Here is a 23,601-nt window from a genome sequence, read left to right on the forward strand (position 1 = left end):
AAGTCTGGGACAAAGCCAGACGCTGCATGTTTTGAAAAAATGAGTCGATTTGTATTTTCACTCATATAATTGTTGATGATTTATTTTTCATTCCGGCTTCAAGAAGAACAAAACATTTCCTGCCTTAAAAATACTTTTATTGCCATATAAAGTTAAATACAAAAATAATACTTTTTTAAATAGTAAAGGGTATAAATAGTAAATAAGCTCCACAGTGTTGCTCTGTTGTTGTCATCCCGCTGAAACTTTCTTGCCTTAAGTCGTCGACACGTCTGAAGGGCACTTTATTGTGTTCTGCAATGTTGAAGAGAGGGAAACAGGAAGTTGATATAAACAGATAAAAAGCAGTATTTTCATGTTCTAGTTGTTTGATGAGCTAATTTCATTGTGTGATTTGCTGCTGCATCTTTAATATAGTTTATGTTTGGCTCGTAAAACTTGTAATGAAACCTGACATTGTTTAGTTTAGTTCAAAACTGTTTTAATTCTCCAGACCTAAAAAAGAATTTCTCTGTACTGATGAATATCTGTTTGTTTTTTTTAAATCCAGATAGTTTTACTGAATAAGCTCATCTGCACATTCACTGTTAATGATGTTTTCATCTGATTCTCACATTTTTTATCTGGTGTTTAATCCACGCGGCCTCTGGATCGATGCACCTTGTTCCTTTCATTTTGGTTTCAATCCTGCAGAAAGAAAACAAACACAGAAAACCATCAGACATGTGCTGAATGTGTGAAACTACCACAGTGGAATATATAGAATTGTTGTGTACTCACAGGTAGGCGTGCAGTTTGCAGTTCGCTGATCGCTTCTGTTCCCAACACTTTTTGACTACGTATCTGTTGGTGGTGACTTTGTCACAGCAGCCTGTAGCCACTGAAACACACGGAGAAAAGAAAAAGACAGGTACTGTTATTATTCAGTACTTTACATCGCTAGTGTTTTAGTCAGTATAGTAGAAATGACATGATTGATGATTACTTCAGGTCAGTGTAAGATAATTAAAGTTTATTTAGTTTATCTATCTTAACTAAATCACAGAACAGGTTAAATCGTATCTTGAGGTTTTGAGAAGCCAGTTGGAAAAAACTTTTTAAAAACTGAGACAAGTATAAATATCTATTTTAAAATATTTTATGGAATAAACAAATAATCAAGAAAATAATCAGCAATTCATTGATACTGTTTTAATAAAATCGATTATACCTTCAAGTCAGTATGATCATGATGTTTTTGTGTATTAAAATACATAATCAAACATGTGTGGCATTAAACAGCATTATTAAGTCTTTAATTTAACTTCAATACAGCAAAACCTCTGAATGATACCCGTTAAACAGTTATTAAAAATGATTGAGCCTCATAATACGTTGAAGTAATAATCAATCTGATTCAATGTTTTCTATTTAGTGTATTTGCAATTTGTGATTGCTCCTTTCTTCAGGCTACAGCAAGTACTTATTCAAATTGATTAATCTCCTGATTAGCGTCTTGATGAATTGATGAATGGTTTTGTCTGATATAATAATGTAGTAAAGTGGAGTTTATCCAGTTTATCATCACATCAGGCAAAGAATAAAAAGCAGATTGTCACACTTGCCTTCCAGCAAACTTTTGGATTTTTTGCTAAAGAAATTACTAAAATGTTTTGCAACTAATATTCTGTTCATTGACTAATTCCATATGCAGTCATTTCACACAAAGCAGAAAACAACTTTCAATCACACGTTACCTTGTGATAAGGAGACGATCATAACAAGGGCCAGAGTGAGCAGGAACATCCAGCGGCCGGCAGAAAGAGTCCACATCTTCAAACAGTGAGTTGATCACAGCTGCAAACGGCTTCACTGTTCAGTGGAATAATGACTGAAGCAAGGATCTGTTATCTTATATACAGCAGCCTCATGCGAGAAAGAGGAACCACTGTTGTGACACAGACTCACACACCCTCAGGAGTTCGTGGAATATGTTGTCATGTCCTTATATGTCCAGGTTCTTTACGATGTTGTGACAGGGTTTAATCTGTCTGCAGATTTTATTTTTTCTGGCTCTCTCAGTTTTAACCATAGATTGTAGATGAAGATGAAGATGAGGGACACGACTCATGAACATAGAGAGTAAGAACCTTGAGAACTGCTTCTACCTTCACGAACCAGTTTGAGTCCTTAAGGTCCCACAACACTTATCAATGCATCTTGATAACACAAGGTCACGCTTCTTTAATTCAGCCTTTTTGAACAGAATTAGAATTTATTGATATTTGAAGTGTGTCTTAACATTGTTTCAGGAGCAGTTCAGTTTACAGAAGAGTCACAACACACACTCAGTATCTCAGCGGAACTCAATCAGGAATAAAGCCATAATATCAGAGTGTGCCCAGCAGCGATCAGGGGACAGAGACACGGCATCAAGGCCCCTCTAACACATGAGCTGAACCAATCGCAGGTCAGAACATCAGAAAAATGTATTTAATGTGAACTCTGACTTTTTACTTTGGTCCATGTCTTGGCTTCACTTTAAGACGACGGTCTTGTCACACGTGTATCTACAGTCTACGGGTTATATAGAGTTAAACACTGAGTTCAATTGATGTCTTATGTGTTACTTATCATTGATTCTCTTTCGATTCCCCTTTTTAAACCAACAGAACTATTTTCCCTTTCTGGAAGATGCCGAGTCAGCCACAACCATTGGACTCCTTCCAAGTTGCTGTGGAAACAGATAAGGTCTTTCCTCACTCACTGCCTCCACCATTATTTTAATTACAAATTCCACAGAATATTATTTTTACATCACTGACACAATGACCTCAATGGAAACAGTGTCCCACTAAACTCCGTGAAAGTGTGATGTCAGTTAAATCAGCTAACACATTAACACAGTTCACTGGACAAAACGTTGATGGAGATTGAAGTGTTCGCTCACTTTTTAACCCAGTTGAGAAGAAATCAAACGGAGAATTCAGAATTTACAGGATTCAAGTTTACAACTAATCTTGGAATTCTGAGTTTTCAACGTCTTTATTAAATTGTCTCCAGTTGGATTTTAACTTCAGATCAATCTGCGTCTTCCTGCTCAGAGATACCAACATTTATTAATGATTTCAGGGCGCAGGCTTTTTAGCCCGGCTCATGGTTTCTTTCTAATTGTGTGAAACAGAAGGGGAATCCCCCAAACACATGGTGCTTCTCAGAGACACACTAAGAATAACACCCGCAGACTGACCAGACGACTATGTTTAGCATCCACTGTTACTAAAGTAACCTTAGAAACCAGTGATGATGGCGTGACACGATTCCACCAACCCAAAAAGATAAATTCCATTACCTTTAAAGTTACGTCACTGTGTGTAGAACAAACACGGTCAGACAAACATTTTGGTTTGATAAAGACAAGTGTTTAAAAAAGAATGAACACTATTCACTGATTTTGACCGACAGCCTTTAGTGAATGAAAGTACAACATATGGTTAAAAATGTGAGGTTTTTATTTTTATCTTCAGCACGACCCCAGAAGTGGAAAGTCCCGGTCAGTTAGCTGCCTCGTGTGAGGACGACAAACAGAAGCAAGAATAAAGAGGAAGAGAGACGAAGGTAAAGACAACCTAAAGTAATTAATGGACGGTATCCATGAGTTTGCATCATGCAACTGTCAACTTCTCTATTTGTGTGTCTTTGCATCTAGTTTAACAGACACGCTGATACTGAAAAGGACTCGAATAACGAGTCCTCTCTTCCCCTTCTTCGTTTACGCTGCATGTTCTCCGACAGTCACGTGGAGTTTTCATCATCGCTCATGCAAACACACGGGTATGAACATGTGACATATTTCTGTACATTAATTATGAAGTTCTCCCCTTAATGATTTCATTTGTCTGTAATGAATGTTGTAGATAATCATCAGTTCCAGAATGAATCTTTCCCAATATTGTCTCGTCGATGTGTTTACATTTTCAGGCAGCGCATGTTATTAACCCCACAAACCCAAAGTAGTATTATTATTATTTTGGTTTTACTTTAGTGTTTTCTTCTTCTCTCCTTCAATCTAAATACAATTAAATATATGTATTTAATTGCTCTCAGTCTATTGGGTCCATTTACCCGTTACTCTCCTTTATCTAAACCAAAAAATAATCAAGATTAAAAAATATACAATCATCTAAAAATGCAGAACCTGTTCTCAGAAACTGCTTTGCTGGAATGTTGTGTAATTATTTCTGTGACTTAACTGAAACAACAAATACACAGTTGTGAAACAAACACTGTGAAAGCATGTTCCCTTTTTTTATTGGTTTGTTGTCATCAATTAAAAAATGTCCAAATTTAACTTGAAGTCTTCAGATGATCAATAAATCATCATCAAAATCCTCAAATCAACGGTTCTGTGAAAATATTGACTGATGGATGTCTCATTGATGACACGAGTAAATGAGATTGCATTTTATTGTTAGTTATTGTGTAATTGTACAAAAAGGGGAATTTAAGATAAGATAAGATAAGATTGACTATATTTATCCTACACTGGAAATATTTCAACATTACAGCAGCAGAAGGGCGTTACGATAGCGACAAATAAAAACATAGAAATAAAAACATACATATGTATATATATAAAGACATTTTTTTAACAATATACAAAGTTACCGGAAAAATATCACAGTGATTATTGCACATGGGAGTGGAGAATAAACATATGGTCCAGGGGTCACTGCAGGACAGAGCTGTGTCTTCTTAACAGCTTGTTGAGTCTTTTTCTGTCCCTCTCAGTGCAGCTGCCACGGAGGATCACAGAGAAACAGATCAACTGGGCTTTGTAGATTTCCATATTATTATTGTTATCATTGTGTTCCATGTGAGTACTGAGCACAAAGAAAGTCTTTACACTGGAACTGGAGAATGTTTGGGACGTTTGCTTGAAGTACTCTGTTGACTGAGTAATCCCTGCAGCTCTGTCAAAGTCATTATAATTGAAATTATGATTATATTAACACTTTTTCACACAGCTACTTTACAATGTGGTAGTTTTTAAACTTACATTAAACAATTTATGGATATTTAATAGCAAATTAAATCTTATAACCATTAATCTTATTGTTATTACCAATTCAGTTCAATGCCTTTATCGTCAGTGCATCGTTTACACTGAAATGAAGTTTCCCAGTGGTACAGATAGTAACACACAGACATTACAGTCTAATAAATAAATATAAAAACAGACATTACAGTTTAATAAGTAAATGTAAAAACAGACATTACAGTTTAATAAATAAATATAAAAACAGACATTACAGTTTAATAAGTAAATATAAAAACAGACATTACAGTTTAATAAGTAAATATAAAAACAGACATTACAGTTTAATAAGTAAATATAAAAACAGACATTACAGTTTAATAAATATAAAAACAGACATTACAGTTTAATAAATATAAAAACAGACATTACAGTTAATATAAAAACAAAGAATAAATGAAATAATATAATATATAATATTGTATAAAATAACTTAGCTGTGAAACGTTAGAATGGTTCAATCGAACCTTATAAAAAAAAATAATAAAATAAATAAATCGTTTTTAAAAGAACCGCGGTGCGTGTTCTCGCGAGACTTGTGCAACAGCGCCCCCTTGTTGTGGAGAGGCGACGGGAGGTATGAGGAATGCGCGGCTAACGATAGCAACATCCACGAGTGGGGATTTAATTCACTCTCGGTCCTCGGTTCCTCCGGAGCTCCAGCCGAAGCTGCTGCGGGACACGGTCCGGTCTGTACCCGCGGGGTCCCCTTCTTCGTTCCCGCCGAGGCGAGCGGCGACAGCGGCGGAGCCCGGCTACTCCCGAGCGGAGGGGAGCGGCCTGCTTTTGTAGGCGGCTTCCCGGTGCTGCTCAGGCGGCTAGCGCTGTCACGAGAGTCCGCTGCTTCCGCTGGCTTATTTTTCGCGTGCGCCGGGGGAAGCGTGGGAGCTGGGAAATTATTTAAATTTTAATAATCGCACCGTCTCCTCCACCTGCCGCCTCCACCAGCCACCTGCAGCCGCCGCTGTTTCCCGGCGGAGGGGCAGCGCTCGGAGCCGGGGCGGCCTGTTTTGTTTTCGAGCCGCCGCCATGAATCTCCGCGAACAATAACAAGAGCCGTGACGAGCCCCCGCAGGCTCCGCGCCGCCGAGCCGAGCAGCAGACCCGGGTGTGTGGGATGATTAATGCGCCCTGTGGTGCCGTGAACCTCCGGGACGAGCATGCATGTGGACTATGGAACATCCGGGGGGAAAGCTTTGCAGACGGGATCAGTGTGTCACGGAAGCCCGTGTTTGAAGCTCCGAGCTGCCGCGAGCTAACCTGCTGTGAGCACCGTTAACGGGCCCCGGTGGAGGGGAGGGCTCCGCGCGGTGTGTATGGAAACCGCCGCCTCGGATGAACCGACGTTTTTACGCATGCCTGTGAGCGCACGGCCCCATCGGCAGCAGCGGTACTTTTCCAGCCGGGACACGCGGAGCATGGGTCGGATGTGACCGGGGGATGTGCTCCGCGCGCAGACGGCTGCATGTGTGGGTCTACCGACGGGACACCGACGCCCTGACTCCCCTCTATGCTCTCTGCGAAGCCCCCGGACTCCCCACGACGGAAACACGCGCGTGTCACCGGGTGGCTCTTGTGTTTTTAACGTATTGACAATCTCTCTTAACGGACCGGAGCCCCGGGGCCAGGCAGCGGAGATGAACCCGGTGAATGCGACCTCTCTCTACGTGTCCGCGAGTCGTTCGGTGCTGCAGTGCGACCCCCGAGACCCCCGGGCCCTCGCGGAGCTCTGCAGGCTGCTGCCGTTCTTCCGTCAGTCCCTGTCCTGCCTGGTCTGTGGTGAGTGTGTGCGTGCGCGTGTGCGTGTTTATTAACAATCACTTTTAATGACAGTAAATTGCGCGCGTGTGTGTGAGTGCGCGCGCGTGTGTGATCTTGTTGTCAGCTGTGCGCGCGGTGGGGGCGAGCCTTTTAATAGTGATGCATTTATGGGCAGTTGGAAATATGAGAATCAGCAGTTTCAGTGAGGAGCATGTGGTTTTAAGTAAACAAGCAACTTTTCCGATTTGTCTTTTTTTTAGGTTTTTGTGGAGGTAAACTGTTATTATTCATTGAGCAGACTCTAGAACATACAGTTAATATTTCAGTTTATATTTCCTGTAACACCCCCCCCACACAAAAAAATATTAATTATATGAATAATACATTTTATAAGTAAATACACAAATAATTTATTTAAATAAAGGTTCTAAACTAAAGGAACAGGTAACATTATAAATTAATTGTTATCTCTTCTGCATTATCTTTTTTGAATGATCGTATTCCCAGGTTTATATTAGCAGTTTGACAGAAATAGATTTAAAGACAAAGTACCTGAGCATTATTTTGAGTTACTTGTTCTTATCCTAACTAGTTGAGTGTTAATTTATATTTAATTTACTTAGATTTTATTTGTGTCAGGCTCTCTGACATGCAGACTGATTATATCCTCAGTTTATTTTATAGTAGTGACGCTCTTAGAGGAGAGAACTTTTCTTTTGACAGGATCCATTAATTAAAAAAAACCCATTTGTTTTCACTTGTTTACACGCCAGTGAGTCCTGTTTATGAAACGTGACGGCAGAGATTCCGTAGGGCAGTGAACGCCTCACAGTTCCCAGCTACACCCATCCTGACACACCCCCCTCTGAGTGTTCCTGTGTTTATCATGTTGAGCTGCATCATCTCACACACACACACACACAGACACACACACACACACACACACACACACATGCACTCCATTAAAACCAGAGGGAGCACATCTGAAAACATTTTCATTTGCAGAACTGAAACGTACATAATGCAGCGACGCTCCCCTCGTCACAGTTTGTGGTTGTTTTTGGTTTCGTGTTGTTTTTTTGTGGCTCTGCTTCTCCCGCGGCTCGTCAGTAAATAGCTACGTCGGATTATATCTGATTTATTGATGGTTTATTTCATATTTCCCTGACTTGGTGTGAGGTAAAGAGGATATGTACTCACAGATAACCTCGCCGCCGTCACTCTGAACATTAATAATGCATCGATATGAAAGCACTCCAAACACTGTGTTGTATATCTACGTTCTGCAGTTGTGAGGCAGCACTGAGTGTGTATGGGGGCTCGTTTCGTATGAATGGCCCTTCATCCCTTTTTTCTCCCCGATCTGCAGCTGCGGTCCCTAGTGATCAGCATTGCTAAGGAAGCTCGTCTCAAAGAGCGGGTTGTCAGCCGCTGTGGCGAGTTGCCATGCACCACTCAGGTTTGCAAGTACATATCAGTTGAGGAAGCTACTGCAACTGCAGATGAGGAAGTAATGGTTTGTAAAACACATTTAGTCACAACCGCAGTTTGTCAGAAACACATTTGGCCGGATAAGGATTTTATTGTCGCGCTTGTGTTGGCAGCCGGTGCTGCTTTTTCTGGATCCTGTGAAAGTCTGTGCATTACTCATCAGTGTAAGCTGATCTGCTCTGTTCCTGTGAAAAGTGTGATGTGTTAATGTTTCCGACCATCTTCCCCGTCTGTGCTCTGCTTCAGGTAACCTGCTGCAGGACCCGATCGCTCCCACCGACTCGTCATGTCAGCATTACGTCTGTCGAGGCTGTAAGGGTCAGAGGATGCAGCTGAAGCCCTCCTGTAGTTGGTGTAAGGACTATTCCCGCTTTGAGGAAAACAGGCAGCTCTCTTTGCTGGTCCACCTTTACAGGGAGCTCTGTCTCTACATCACTCAGTCGCCGCTCGCCCCTCACATAGCCAGCGCCGCCAGTGACTCGCCAGATCTCCAGGCCATCCTGAACGAGGGCCTGAAGTTGGCCGAGAGCGAGCCAGAGGCGGAGGACGTTCCGGATTCAATGGGGCTGTCGCAAACGGCCTCCACCTCCGACGTGGTCCATCCCAACGAAGCTTCTCCTGCGAAGGAGCTCAAAGGAGAGGAGCTGAGCCCTTTGAGCGTTAACGGACTGCATGATTGTAACGGCCTGGTCAGTTCGGACTCTCTGCAACCCGTCATCATAGAAACAGGTGGCGGCGTTGCGAAGCAGGAAAGCTTCTCCACAGAAATCCCCGTGTGTGTGAGCGTCACCGGGACTGGGGAGGCGGGGCTTTGTGACATTAGCACCTTCGGGGATGACCTGAAACATGGCGGAGGGCCGTTGTTATTGAGTGTTGAGGAGGTGCTCAGGACTCTGGAGACGGACACGGACCCTGACCCCACACCCGAGCCCACCCCCCAGCAAGACTGCCCTCCCTCTGTACCTCAGTCCAGCCTCAACGGGCCGCGCTGCCCGTCTGGGCTGGACTCCTCCCGTCTCATCCCCTCTCTCCCCCCAGAGAACAGCCCTCGCCCCCTCCAGTCTCACCCGCAGCCCTCCTTGCAGCCTCCCCCTCAACCCTCCACAGTCATCCCACGAGCCCCCCCTCGGTGCCACCGCAAGCGTTCCCGCTCAGAAAGCGACAGCGAGAAGGTGCAGCCTCTCCCCATCTCCAGCCTCCTACGAGGGCCCCCCCTCGGTGCCAACAGCTCCCCCCACCACCCCAACCCTGGTGCCACCACCAAACAGGAGCCTAAATTTCCCGCAGTCTCGCCCCACCCTCACCTGGCCCCGGTGCCGAATGGCGGCCCCCCTAAAGTGGGGAAGGCTGTGCTCGTCTCCAACAAGGCACTGAAAAAGACTGTGGAGCATCATGGGTCCACAAAGAAGGCTTATACCAAAGCCAGGCAAGGGGCTCCAAAGCCTCGTGCACAGCCCCGTGACCGCTTGCCCCCTCACCCCCATGCACACCCCCTGACACACCCACCCAGCCCCTCAAAGCCACTGTATAAGAAGCCTGTGGAGAAGAAGGGCTGCAAGTGCGGCCGGGCCACACAGAACCCCTCCGTGTTGACCTGTAGGGGGCAGCGCTGCCCCTGCTACTCCAACCGCAAGGTGAGAACAACGTCCTGCTCCCAGTTGTCATGACAACACAAACACAACCTAAGGATACATATATCAACAAACTGACGACTTGTGTTCGTTAACGGTGTCAAATAGTTTCATGAGCACTGGAGTATTCAGTCATCAAGCTTCAGAAGATGAACCTCACACTCTGCAGCCTTTTAATTCTAGAAGTGATTTTCGTTTGAGTCTTTATGGCGTCTCATCAAACTTGTTGTTGATTATCGTTGTTGTGTTGCAGGCGTGTCTGGACTGTATCTGCCGCGGCTGCCAGAATTCCTACATGGCCAACGGGGAGAAGAAGCTAGAAGCCTTCGCCGTGCCAGAGAAAGCTCTGGAACAGACCCGACTCACGCTGGGAATCAACCTCACCAGTATCACGGCGGCGGCCCTCCGCAGCCCGGCCACCAGCTCCCCCGGCAACACCCTCCTCAACGTCACCGCGGCCACCGGGGCGCCCGTCACAGCCAGCTTCCTGTCGGGGGCGGGCCACGACAACAGGGGCTTTGACGATTCACTGGAGATGCGGTTTGACTGTTGAGGTTCCGCCCCTCCTCTGGTCAGTCGTATCGCACATTCCCCCGCCCCGCCCGCTGGGCGTTATCCATCGGGTCGTGCCAGGGACCTGCAGTAGGCGGAGCCAGAACAAGGCAGCTACAGTGACAGGCGGTAGTGAGGGTCACCAGCTGAAGATGAGGGGTCGCCCTCCGTCCATCGCCCGAAACTGCACCATGCTTGTGGTCTTGCGTTCAGATGCAGCGTGGAAGAGAAGAAGGAAAAGAAAGAGGAGATGTAGCGTTACTGTATGTGCAGAGATTTCATTTCAGTGAGGATAGTTTCTGTTTTGTTCTCTACTATGGGTAACGTGTAGAGCATGTTGTGTAGTCGGGAGTGTGTGTGTGTGTGTGTGAGCGAGCGTGGATGAGAGAGTGTGTGTGAGGGGAATGCTTTGGTTTGGAGATGAACAGTATCAGCAGGAACAGAGACATCATCATCATCAGAGACGTGTAATTTATATAAAGGAAAGAACTTTTTGTACATGGACTTTATCAGTTTCCATTTGAGAAAATGTTTTATGATATATTTTATAAGTTCAAATCGATGGAGGCCGGCGCCGAGGCTGAGCTGCTTTCAACCGGAGCGTTTCCACACAGCTGACCGGTGAGATCACGCGAGTCGTTAACGTTAAAAATGTGATGATCCGATTTATCTTCAACTGACAAACATGCTGTGATGTCGCAGCGACTAAAAATGCCTTTAAATGTGTCGTCGATGAACCAGCGCTGCAGACGGAAGATGAAACTTCTCTGGCTCGTTGTTTAAACATGTCGCGGTTCTTGAATGAAGCACTTTCCCCACTTTCTCACGCCGACCACACATTTTTAAAGCCGCCACGTTTCTCTCCCCCCCCCCCAGTGTTTAAAACCTCCGGTTGATCGCGGCCTCCTCGCACCGCGTCTCACGAGATTTAGTTTTCTGAAAGCTACACTCATGCTGCTAAACACCACAGAGGACTGAAGAAGGAGAGCGCACCTGTTCTCCTCGTCTTTTTGTTCAGTTTGAACGTTTTGTTAACAACATTCGCAGTATTTATTGGATGTCTCCTGACACGGTTGCCACGTGTTGGACTTCGCTTTCACCTACTCTGCCTGTCAAGTCTGTCGATCCAGTTTGGACTGTCTCTGTCTCGGTTACGTTGCCGTCTTCTTCTTCTTAGTGTTAGTTCCTGGTGTCTCCAAACGATTTTTGTTCTCCCTCGGGGCATTTAAATACCTGTAATATAACTGTAACATATTTCCACAAAAAAGAAAGAAAATCAAAAACTTACCAAAGTGTTGTGTGATCATTCGTTTTCCTCTGGATGTTGTTGTGAAGCTCCGTCTTTCTGCAGCTTTCGATGCGCACCAGCAGGGGGCGGAACATCCCTGTAAATATCCACCAATGCACTTTGACAACTTTTTATGACTTCATGTCGCTGCCACTCTTTCAAATTTCAAAACGTGGAATAATTGTTTACGACTTGTTTGTTGTCTTTGCCAGATGTTTCCAGGCAGCGCTCCTCCGTCGGCTCAGAAGCTTTTCGTCCATCATCCGTCCGGCTGCTCACAGATTAACATTCATACTGAATCATGTTTATTTTATTTAGTGGTTTTTACACATCACAGTTTTTCTCCTGATGCACAGAGAATATAAATGTTCATACTCGAATTACAAAACAACCTATTACACAAAGTTTAAAAGAGAAAAATGTAATTCAGTCTTTTAAATCTGAACCAAAACATAGATTGGTGCAGCTTTATTGTAAAGTTTAGCATTTCTTTAATCCCTGGGTGTATTCTGTAAAAACAACATCGTGTAGTTGTTGGTGACTCTGTTTTGTATCTTTGCTCTTGATTCTGATCTTTAATCTTCTCGACTGATCACCAGGAAATCAGAAACGACCTCTGCGAACCCGAAGGTAAGAAAAACCAACATGTCCTCAACCAAACACTGAAACTGAGCCTTTAATTTTTTTAACAGTGTCTTTTATTTCACATATTTACAAAACCAACATTTGCATATTTACATTCACATTCGTTTCGATCTACTTGGTAAAAAAATAAATTTTTGATGTGTTTTACGTTTGATCCTGATTCTTGTTCCGTTTCTTCTCTCAGCGGAGAAAGACGTAAAAAAAAAAACCTCCTCTGTCCATTTACAACAGATTTATCTTGAGTCTGAAAGTCGTTTTTGTGGAAACCAAAACTAAAACCACGTCTAAAATATATATATGTACACATTTATAATCAAGACACTGAGAGAAACTTGTATTTACAGAAATGCTACAGTGAACGCTGCCTTCATGTCAAATCTGTGAATCTTGTGACCAGAGCCCGAACGATATATATGTTGATAACAATAGTTTTGATGCATCGATATTAAAAACAATTTTACATTATGAACATTGGAGAGAAAATGTGGATTAATGTTTGTATTTTACTTTAAAATAGTCGAGGTTTTATTTTTTAATTCAAGTTTTATATATATGGTTGAATTTGTTTTGTTTAATCTTTATTTATTCTCAATTTCAGTTTTATAATCAGAGATTCTCTTTGTGAATCGGTGGCTCTGCTGCAGTTTCCAGAGTCAGCAGAGCTCCAGTGAGAAAAGAGAGACAGCCCATATTTCGACTGTGCTGCGTGACGACGTGAGTGATGTTTTCCACGTCTGCAGGTCACATCTGCATCTAATCCAACGTGACATGAATGCCCGAGAATACCAACCATTAGGCAGCGTTTAATGCACCAGTTGGAGAGCGCTCGCCGCGGACGAGCCAACGCTGGAGGACTGACAGCAGAGCCAGAGACTGTGATGCGGCTGCCAACAAAAACACAAGCAGCAGTGTTTTGAATTTTACTTTACAAACTCATGAGGGATGAGGTGATGAAGATGCTTCTTTAATGTCACCGTGCGGATGTCAGCGCGAGGCGCCGCTCTCCTCGCCGTGTCTTTGATTTAAACGCTCAACCATCTGAGAAAGGTTACGCACAAACATTTCTGAGAGGAAAACACTGAAGCTTTGTTGGGAAATTGAGAACAAATGATTACGTTTACACAAAGCGCACAACTGTTGCTGCGACGTTTCTCTCCCGTAGGTGGCGCGTGTCCATCCCAGGTGGCAGCAGTGCCCCCTTGTGGAGAATCTAGAGGCTGCCAAAGGTGAGTTAATGAAGTTTTTTACGTCACGCTGAAGTGAAACCACCTCACACTCATTATTCATTCAACTTTTCCTGCATCGCTTCAACGCTGCTCGTTGGCAAAGCAAGGAAACTTCGGGTTCTGAGGTTTTGCACTTCGCACACACGTCCTTCAAGATCACGTAAATACGACCATATGTCCACTGGGCACATATTGCTTGCATGTGTACATGTGAGAAATGGACATGTAAAGTCGATCCCTCCTGGGACAACGAAGACGATCCATCTTTGAACCGAGGAAAAAAGAGTGATAAGCGATTTTGTGGATTGAAGAACGTCTTGCGGCAGGAGTTATAGAACAGACGCAGACCACGGCCTCAGGACCCGACGGAGCCGCGCACGAAATGATGTCAAGTGACGTTAGAAGAGCACAGGAGATTAAACGTAGGTGCACGCGATGAACCGGTGACTTTACGTGAGTCCACAGACGAATCCAAGAAAAGTTTGTGCAGCAGAACTTTCTCCGTCGGTCACGTCAACACATTTCAAAATCAACACATTTGCACAACAATTAAACTCGTGTCCGTCTTAAGTCTTCACCAACAAAACCAGTGTTGGGCTGAGATTCTGAACAAAGCTGCGACTTCTAGCGTCAGTTTTTCACTTCAGGAGCGAGGAGCAGGAGGAGGAGGAGTCTAGAATCAACACAAACGTGACGACAGCTCCCTCTGCTGGTCATCCTAGCTGATGAGAAAAGCGCCGAAGAAGCTGCTCTTCTCGTCCATGTCCACGGCAGAGGCGTTCGTCACCGTGACGAACAGGCGGTCGCCGGCGGTGAGCGGGAACAGCCCCCCCTGGTGGGCGGAGTGCAGAGAGAACTGGGAGCCCCGGGACCAGCAGGAGGTCCGACTCGTCTTCATCAGCAGGATGGGAACCTGGTAGGAGCTCACCTGGCGAGAGAGCAGGAGGTGAGTGAGCAGTGTTGCATTGTGGTTAGAGGCTGATTCAGCGTCAAATTGCTAATGGGCTCTGAGATCGGGTCGTGAATAGAGTAATATTTGAAACTTTAAAAATGAAACAGACAAAAATCTATGAAATCACGAAGATTAGTTAATATCAGATGAAATCATTAAGTATCGGCTCAAATACGAGCGTTCAGGTCACTTATGGCTAAAAACCTCGAGCTGTCGGTTCTGGTTTAAAATGTGCGGAGGTCGACTTTGTCAGAAGAAAATGTGAAATGTTTTTTTTCCGAATCTCTAATTTAATTTATTCCTTTAAAAAGCAGAATCTCCCGAGCATCAAAGTTCAAACTTTAACTTTCCAGCATCTCAAGTCTCGCTCAGTTTGTTAAAAGTTAAAATCACGGTTTTACTTCAACTCTTTCATTCTAACTTCCTTCGACTTGTTGTTGCTACGAGCAGAGAAACAGTGTGTTTCTGCTGGACGTGTTTTTATTGGTGGTTCACTCTGTGGTTTTCAGAGCAACAAAAAAAACCTAAAAAGTTTAAATATAAATTTGCAGATGTGGCTTCGGGCGTCGTGGTTAAAACACATTCCACGCGACCACAGCGTCCCCACACACAGAAAGTCAAAGGTAATTTAATCAAATCTTTCTCAGCGGAAAGGAACTGTTATTAAAACGACTCGTTAAACGAGGGTTGAACTCAGAGGAGGATTCCCACCTTCTTATAGACGTACTGCAGCAGGGGCCTCCCTCTGTCCTCCACCTCCTCTCCGTCCTCGCCCTCCTCCTCCAGCGAGTGTGTGTGTCTGAAGTAGGTCTGGGCGTAGACGTAGTAGAGGCCGGGCTGCGGCACCACCAGCTCCCCGTCCACCAGCTGGACGTCCTGGAGGAAGGCCAGCCCCTTCTGTCCCTCCCACCACGAGATCTTCTGGCCCTGAACCCGACGCCCCGCCGAGACCGGAGCTGAAGCGGAAAACGAAAACAAACACGTCGAGAATCAAATGAATGAAAAACACGGCAGGAGACGGTTTGTAATGGAAGATCGTTTCAGCCAAGAGGAGAAAAGATGAGTTTTATTAATAATAATAAAAATACACATGTGTTTGATGTAAGTTACATTAGTGACGCTTGTGGTCGAGATTATGAGACGAAAAGATGTAAAGAATTAGGGCGGTAATAAAAATGCTGCTTTAAAAGTTTGAACTTTAAAGCAAAGCGCTTTATATAAAATGTTTATAAAGGTTTGGTTTATTTAACGATCCGATCAGAAGCACATGAGTTTAACTCGACTTTAGTACTCATATATTTACAATTACTAACAATTTAACAAATTAACTTACTTTCATTTTTAACACAGGAAAAATGTTTAATATAATAAATCTACATTCTTAATTAATATTGAAGTAAATAAAGTATTTATTTAAATCATTATGCAATGTTTAATTTATTAAATCTATAAATATATGTATTTATTATTTTTCAGGCAGAAAAAAGCTTCCCTAGATTTAAAATAACTTATTTACAATTACTGAGAATGAAAAAAAAACATATTAATATTATAAAACCTTTACTTAAATCAATGAATAATTTTTTATTTATATCATTTGTCTTTTTTTCTTTCTGGCAGAAACAAGCTTCCATAGTTCTTCTAACTTATTGAAGAAAATCTGCTTCAACTTTAAAAACGTCCTGACGTGACGATTCAGTTTACAATCGTGAATAATTGGAGTTTGTCGTCAGACTTTTACTTTGGAATCCGTTTAACTTTAGTTATGATTCCAAACTAATTCTCATGTAACTGTAGTTCTGTGCAGACGGATTCAATTTAGAAAAAGTTCATTACGAACGACTCACCGCCGCCCTCTCCCTCCAGTTTGGGCGCGAAGCTGCCGGTGACGTGAGCCGCCACTTTGGGGCGAGGTGAAGCCCTGTCCTCCATCACAAGTGAGGGCAGGACCCGGGACACTTCATCTGATTTAGACAAAGGACAGAAATGACAAAAGGCCCATGAACACAACGTCTTTACCACTGAAAGCTCGTGATTAGAGACTTTTATGTTCTTGGTTGGTTAGTGGTCGGTTTGTCTGTCTCACCTCTTACCGCCGAGGAAATCTGCCGCTGGTAACGCTGAGACAGAGACTGCAAAGAAACCAGAGGATTCCATTTATTAAAGAATGCACGAACGCAGCTCGGATGCATTTCCAGCCACGGTCGGCCTCTCGCACCGTAAATCTGCATCTCAAACAAAAACAAACTCAAACACAATTTCTTTACTGAGCGAGAGAGACACGGGAACAGCAGGACACTTCACAGAATACCAGAGGAACGAGGCTGAATACCAGGTTTCAATTTAAAAACACAAAACCTTTTGTCTTCAGCTCAAAACCACGTCCGTGCCAAGCAGCCGCTGTCGGACTTTGCCCCTGAAATTCCGCAGACTTCAGGATGGCTGAAGATTCCTGCGCTGAATAAAACCTTCGCGTTCAGGCCGAGCACAAGATCCGTCGCTGGTAATCGAGCCTCTTCCCTCCTCCTCGTACTTTACATTCCTTCAGCCAATTAACTGGCTTCAGACGACGTGGCCACTGCCAAACTGATGATGATGTTTTTTTCTCCGCACGTGTTTGTGTGAGTTCACTTTGTTTCCAGAAACACGGGAGGAGACGGAAAGAGCCTGGTGAGGAGAAGTGAGGAGAAGTGAGGAGTCCCGAAAGAATCAGACAGAAAAGAAGGTTTGTCTCGACTTCACATGTTGATAAGAATAAAGTGGCTGCAGTTCTCACTGGTCACCAGCAGAGGTTGGAGAGGTCAATGGTCGGTGTCAACCAGAATCTACGAGAAGTGCAACGACCGGTTTTCTCTGAGGTTTTAAATGAGACAAGAAGCTTTAGAGGACGCGGATGAAAGATCCACGTCGAGTACAACAGATATACAGAAATATCCGAGTCAGAATTACTCAAGTTACTAAAGAGTACTAAAGAATTACTAAAGTATCCACAAGGCCGAGCTAAGAGTATTGTAGTTTTATTATTTTATCATGGAGAAAGAAGTACAACACAGAGACATTACAAACTACAGATGTCATGAAAACATTTCTCTTTAAATTTAGTAAAACATATTTAAGCTCTAGTGCTGAATATTTTAACATATTTAAGACTTTCTAAGACCTAAAATCCAGGTTCTTGAATTTTAGAAATAAATAAATGATCTCTGGTATTTATTTCCTGTCATTTAAATTAGTATTTTTCATGTGTTTTAAAATGTATAAACTGATTTGACTAAAATAATCTAACAGAATTTACACTAGAATTTAAAAACTAAATACTCTTGAGTTTGAATTTAGAAAACTACATTTTATTTCTGATATTTTTCAGTTTCAAACTCAAGATATTGACTGACTGGTGAAAACTCTAACACTAACTTTGGCTTCACAGTTGTTGAACTTCACAATAACTCCGCTCGATAAAATCCACGGAATAAATATACATCTCTACAGATGTGTTGAGTTAAAAAAAGAAAAGAAAAAATCACAGTCTTTGTCCTGAGTTAAAAGCACAAACTGACGTCCAGGCTCAACATGTCCGAGCATCATGTTTATGTTCCCAACTAAATTTAATCAGGCAGCTGAGTCAGAAAATACCCGAGTGGTGTTATTTCAGAAAGCAGCGAAGTCAGAGGAGGAGGAGGAGGGAGAGAGAGGGAGAGAGAGAGGGAGAGAGAGAGAGAGAGAGAGAACGAAAACTAACTATATGAAAGAAACCCGGGAGTAAAGGGAGAAGTGTGTGTGTGTGTGTGTGTGTGTGTGTGTGTGTGTGTGTGTGTGTGTGTGTGTGTGTGTGTGTGTGTGTGTGTGTGTGTGTGTGTGTGTGTGTGTGTGCAGGTGAGTGCATTCCTCAGCTGATTAAACTACAGGATCACATCGAGCTATGAAGGAGCTCATTGTGCATCTGAACTCAGAGATTTGGATCATTCAGCATTTTTCTTCCTCTGCTTCAGTTCGGAGCTGAGATCTGAGGAACAGGAAGTCCCTGATAATAATAATGATGATGATAATGATGATAATGATGCTAATGATGAAGATAATGGTGACTGTGGGATCGTGTCTACGAGGCCTGAGTGTCCTCGTTCGTCCCCAGCGTTGCCTCTCCCTGTCCTCTGGTATTTAAAACACTTGTGTTTAACATTAAAGGGACATTAGAGTCTAAGTCTGGCGATTGTCTGTATTTCACTTGTTGCCAAGAAATCACATGAAAAGAGCAAAATGAACAATGTGTTGGATACTTTTGACTCGTGTCCGAGTCCGAACCCGCTTGTTCCGAGAGAAGATTTTTTAAAAACAGCTCACACGTGTCTCGTTTTTTTTTTTTTTACTGTTTTCCAGAAACTGCTTGAAACTGTGCTTCTTCACCAAACAGGGACTGAGTCACATTTTGCTCTTGTGAGTATTTAGGGCAGCGGGACAAAGTGTGTGTGGGGTGAGGTCAGACGAGTGTGTTCATCAGGCAGTGAGACACAGTGAGACACAGTGAGAGACAGGGAGACACAGTGAGGGACAGTGAGACACAGTGAGAGACAGTGAGAGACAGTGAGACACAGTGAGAGACAGTGAGGGACAGTGGTGTGATATTAATAGTTTTTGGACTTTTAGGACATTTGTTTAAAATAAGAAAAGCATCAGACTGATCCTCAGAGGAAATTCAAACCCTTAAATTCACCGACAGGAATGTAAAAACTCATCTGGCACCCGATCGCCACATACCCCGCGTAGTAAATCAGAAAAAAAAAGCCACAAATATCATCTGAACATTTACGATGATCCTCTAACGCGGAGCCTTTTTCCCAGCAGCACGAGCGCGGGTGTTCGGTTATCAGGCTCGGAGGAACTTCTCCTGTCGGTGTGAAAAACAATCTGCCCTCCGCACAGCCATGTTTATTTCCTTAACCTCTCTCACTAAATGCAACTGCGAGACGGAAACAGGAAGTGTTTTTATGGAGCGAGAGAAAAAGGACAGAAAACGAGGTTAAAGGGGAAGTCGGCCTTTTTCCACACATCACAGTCTTTTACTGGTGTCGAGGAAAAAAAAAGGGTTTTACAGTCGCCCAGACTCCGGCTCTGCTCCGGGCTTCAACACCACACCCCAGCGTCTGAGCTGCACTGTGGGTAATGTAGGCGACAGGTTTGTGACGAGGAAGAAGACCTCAAACAAATCAAAGCGGTTTTTCAGGCCTTCGTGTTTTCACCCTCTTCCGTTTGTCTGATTACAAACAGGTTGAGCAAAAACTACATGACGGATTTTCACGACACTTTGTGGGACGAGTCAGACTCTTTTCATTTTGATGCAGACCTACACCTCCTTTTAGTTCAGATATATATCAGTCCTCCAAACATGTTTGATCAGGATCCATGAATTCTTCTCTGAGAAATGAGTGAAAATGAAAAACAATTCCTGGATCTGGCCCCGGGCTTTACCCACATCCTTCCACCAGGTTTCGTGGAAATGTGTTCGGTAGGATTGTGTAATCCTGCTGAATAACAGACACACACATAAACATCTTGCCGAGGTGATAAAAATCCAATTTAGAAACGCGTTAATAAAGAAAGAAGCAGCTGGGGAGTAAATGTTTGATGGTTAAAAATCAGGCTGGATTTGTTCTGCGTGTTATTCCAGGCTGCAGGTGCACAGTCACAAAAACCGGGCTCTCCATGTACGGTAAAAACATCCGCTGAGGTGCTCGAGCTATTAGAGCACGTTTCATAAGAAACGGCTCTGCAACGACGTCATGGTAACAGACCTTCAATGAAATCAGGAATAGGAAACTCCCAGGTGTGAATGAAAGTATGAAATATCTGAAAATAAAGTTGCTTCATGATTTTCTTTGTTGGCTGTTGCAGCTGAAGCGTGGGGGTGGGGTTGGGGGGGGGGGGGTAAGTAATGTCTCTAAACTCCAGTGGGTGGGGGAGTTTATGATTCAGAGCAGGCGGAGAGAGAAAACTGTGCAGCTGGCCAAATAATCTCTGAGTCATTCAAACTCATCAACAAATACTGATACGAACAGGTCACACTCTTTTTCTGCAGCTTCAACAGAAACACTCACATTATTGGTTTTGGCTCAACTTGAATCCACGATACAAAAAACTACGGATCAAAAAAATAAAAACCCTGGTTCCATTTCTCCTGGAATCTAAATTCTAACGACCTCCTGACGACAATCAGAAAACCATCGTCCTCGTTAAAGCACAGCGAGAAGTACAACGTACAAGAAATACACCAAACCACCATGGCTGCCTCTCTCGACTTGAAATTATCTTTTCTGTTCCGTTTGCCCAAAAAATCTTCTTCCACACAAACCGGGCCGGGCCAGTAGGTGGCGTTAAAGTCAAGGATCCGCCAAATACCAGATAACGATTAGGTCCCAGTCACAATGTTCGACGCTCACGTCTGTGAGCGGCGGTAAGGTGGTGCAGTGATGCTAACTTTAGCTGCTAACCACACATTGTTGTTTCTGGCCGGGGGTGAATCAAAGGGCGGGGCCAGGGGGGGCACTGGCCCCAGCTGAAAGCTGATTGGCCCCTGAGGTCCCCCTGTCCCATCTTTTCTTTTGTTAATCAACATTCTGGACATTTTGTCTCATTTATTCATCCACCGGTTTCTCTTGTTCTTCAACACTTGCTCGTACATTCAGCTTCTGACGCTCAGGTTTTTAAAACTCGATCGAAGACACGGAAAATACCCGTAAATCCAAATCCCCCTTCAGCCATTTTGTGCCTCCGAAGTGCGGCTGATCATTTCCCTAAAAATGGGGTAAACACGCACATCCAGTAAAACATCTATCGGCCGACGCTGGACCAACAAAACCTTAGAGAACGAGCGAACGAGCGAACCTGGAGCTCCTGATCAAAGATTTATTTGCCTGTGATGTTTCAAGCCTCTTGTTCAGACTCTTATCAGAAGAGTTGGGCGATTTTCTCTTCCTCAAACATTTTCCTGAGGCTCATTTTAACACCGTCGACTATTTTAGACCTGAGTTAAAACTGGATCAGAAGTGAACTGTAATCACTGAAATCATAAAAAGATAAGATTGACTGTGCGCGGGCGTAAAGAGGATTTCAGGAGAGTTTGAACTCTGTGTTTTATGTTAACGTCCATGTTTTGTGCAGGTTTTCATTCGTTTCTTTTTCTGTATTTGTTGTTATGAAAAACTAATAAATGAAGTGGATGGAAAAAAAAAACGCAGCAAAGACAAACACTCAGAAACCTGCTCCGGCCCTTTTTCTTTTCAGCCGACTTGTCTTCACAGGTCGTGGCAAAAAAAAAGAAATTAAAAAAAAAAAAGATAAGGCCGACAGCTGCAGCTCATCCACAGGCCGCACCAACACCACCCACACTACACCGCTTCTTAAATCACTGCACCGGCTTCCTGTGTGTCAGAGGACAAACTCTGAAATCCTTTAAAATACTTTTGTTTGTTCGAGTTCCCCGAATCAAAACCAAACACAGCGGAGCAGCTTCTATTTTCTGTTCCGCTCACCTGTGGAACAAGTTTCCTGAATACCTGAGTTCTGCCAAAAGTGTCGGCTCGTTTAAATCAGACACTATTGTTCCCTGCAGCCTGAAACGCGGAACCTCTTCTCGGTCCTTTACCTGCTAAATGTCTTTTTATTGCTTTTCTAGTGTGATTCTTATGTCCTCAGGGACTGACTGGTGCCAGACCCTCTAAATCAACCTGCCCGCCCCTCGGTGCAGCCTGAGTTAGGGCCTGAGGTGCTAGAGGTGACGTGGGGTCGTTCAGAGGTCAGTGGGGTTCACTCTGTCGTTCCTCGTTACCTTCTCGATGAGCAAGTGAAGCTGCTGAGTGACCTGCCAACACGGATCCCCTCGAACGACCGTGATGCTCTGCAGGTCAGCGCCCGTCAGACAGGAAACGCTGCTCCTGGCGAACGTCTCCTTCATCTGCAGAGAGAAAAGGCCAAAGAGCAATTACGCCAAAGGTCTCGTTCAAGCTCCCTGAGGCCTCGTGGAGGTAAAACTCACCGTAAACTAACGTGATTGAAAATTCCCAATTTTTCACAGGACGACCGAAGAAGAAAAAATAATAATAAATCACGTTTTATTCTGTCATAATCTGCGTCTTAGACTTTAATAGAAACCTGAGTCCAGATCATTTGCTGGCTTGTTTCCCTGTTTCTTTGCTTTGTGTCTGTTTAGGTTTCACTTCTCCATTTATTGCTGCTTCATCTCCTCGGGATTAATGATTAATTTCTGTAAACACAGACTGAGAGTTGTGTTGGACTGAATCCAGGTGACCAGAGGACCTCAGCAGAACAAGCAGAGTGAGTTCAACACACACCCACACACACACACACCCACAGAGAGAGAGAGAGAGAGAGAGATAATCACTCTGGAGCTCTTTACTTCTTTATTCTCTGTTTTTCTCTTGTGATTACAAATTCAGAGAAAAAGACAAAGTGTCTGCCGACTCGTTTTAAAGTGAGAACAAGTTCTGAGTGTGGCCTCTACGGTTTGTGCAGCAGCAGCAGCCCCAGACGCCGCAGTGCGTATAAAACCCACTCTTCTCCAGAACTGTCAGCGCTGATAATAAAGTAATAAGTCTGTGGTGATCACAGCAAAGTGCTCGGGGTCAGTAAGTCTGAGTTTCGTGCGCCTGCGCCCGCCCCGTGGTGCGCACTGCGCTGCGCCGCGGTGCGTAAAAGCCTTTCGCGCGTCCCCGGCTCCTCGCTCCTGAAACCCCGGACTGTTTCTTACCGCGTTGAGCGCCGTGGTGAAGTGCAGCACGGTGATGGTGACGACCACAGTCTGCAGCAGGACCGCGAGCAGCAGCAGCACCCCGAGCTTCGGACCGGAGCCCGTCATAACGACAGAGCGCCGTCCGGTTTCCCGACCAGCGCCGTCCCGTTCCGTCCCCAGACCTCCAGAACAAGAACAATGGCAGAGAGCTGGCTCCTTCACTTCTACCCTCCCCGTC

At 43.9% G+C, this 23,601-nt stretch overlaps 2 protein-coding genes and 1 long non-coding RNA gene across 13 annotated transcripts; 1 reads left to right on the plus strand and 2 right to left on the minus strand.

Moving 5' to 3' along the window:
• Positions 1-48: 48 nt before the first annotated feature.
• Positions 49-1,978, minus strand: LOC138405251 (uncharacterized). Its single transcript, XR_011238936.1, has 4 exons — positions 1,737-1,978; positions 781-880; positions 615-687; positions 49-294 (listed from the first exon to the last, which is right to left on the minus strand). It is a non-coding gene; the product is annotated as an uncharacterized lncRNA (long non-coding RNA).
• Positions 770-11,799, plus strand: msl2b (MSL complex subunit 2b). 11 transcript variants are annotated; one of them, XM_069512439.1, is made up of 9 exons: positions 770-910; positions 1,694-1,821; positions 2,062-2,174; positions 2,292-2,449; positions 2,652-2,730; positions 3,507-3,597; positions 3,689-3,813; positions 8,576-9,963; positions 10,214-11,799. In XM_069512439.1, exons 8-9 carry the CDS (start codon positions 8,656-8,658, stop codon positions 10,511-10,513), a joined length of 1,608 nt encoding a protein of 535 aa, XP_069368540.1. In that variant the 5' UTR covers positions 770-910; positions 1,694-1,821; positions 2,062-2,174; positions 2,292-2,449; positions 2,652-2,730; positions 3,507-3,597; positions 3,689-3,813; positions 8,576-8,655; the 3' UTR covers positions 10,514-11,799. The 11 variants fall into 11 exon arrangements, with proteins under 11 accessions (XP_069368540.1, XP_069368541.1, XP_069368547.1 ...); XM_069512440.1 differs by lacking the exon at positions 2,652-2,730 and having other exon boundaries at positions 2,062-2,212; XM_069512446.1 differs by lacking the exon at positions 3,689-3,813.
• Positions 11,800-12,956: 1,157 nt separating this feature from the next.
• Positions 12,957-23,601, minus strand: LOC109646012 (tumor necrosis factor ligand superfamily member 10-like). Its single transcript, XM_069512450.1, has 6 exons — positions 23,382-23,601; positions 22,443-22,568; positions 16,710-16,755; positions 16,471-16,587; positions 15,335-15,579; positions 12,957-14,599 (listed from the first exon to the last, which is right to left on the minus strand). Exons 1-6 carry the CDS (start codon positions 23,487-23,489, stop codon positions 14,390-14,392), a joined length of 852 nt encoding a protein of 283 aa, XP_069368551.1. The 5' UTR covers positions 23,490-23,601; the 3' UTR covers positions 12,957-14,389.

Source organism: Paralichthys olivaceus, chromosome 17 (genome assembly GCF_024713975.1).
Source record: "Paralichthys olivaceus isolate ysfri-2021 chromosome 17, ASM2471397v2, whole genome shotgun sequence".
Taxonomy (NCBI): Eukaryota; Metazoa; Chordata; class Actinopteri; order Pleuronectiformes; family Paralichthyidae; genus Paralichthys; species Paralichthys olivaceus.

What these genes read in the sequence shown, in the direction of transcription:
- msl2b (XM_069512437.1), top strand. Translation starts at nt 6,715, where the DNA reads ATGAACCCGGTGAATGCGACCTCTCTCTACGTGTCCGCGAGTCGTTCG. An exon ending in CCTGTCCTGCCTGGTCTGTG is followed by an intron (nt 6,857 to 8,575) that starts GTGAGTGTGTGC and finishes GCTCTGCTTCAG; the next exon opens with GTAACCTGCTGCAGGACCCG. An exon ending in CCTGCTACTCCAACCGCAAG is followed by an intron (nt 9,964 to 10,213) that starts GTGAGAACAACG and finishes GTTGTGTTGCAG; the next exon opens with GCGTGTCTGGACTGTATCTG.
- LOC109646012 (XM_069512450.1), bottom strand. Translation starts at nt 23,489, where the DNA reads ATGACGGGCTCCGGTCCGAAGCTCGGGGTGCTGCTGCTGCTCGCGGTC. An exon ending in TCACCACGGCGCTCAACGCG is followed by an intron (nt 22,569 to 23,381) that starts GTAAGAAACAGT and finishes TTCTCTCTGCAG; the next exon opens with ATGAAGGAGACGTTCGCCAG. An exon ending in TTCACTTGCTCATCGAGAAG is followed by an intron (nt 16,756 to 22,442) that starts GTAACGAGGAAC and finishes GTTTCTTTGCAG; the next exon opens with TCTCTGTCTCAGCGTTACCA.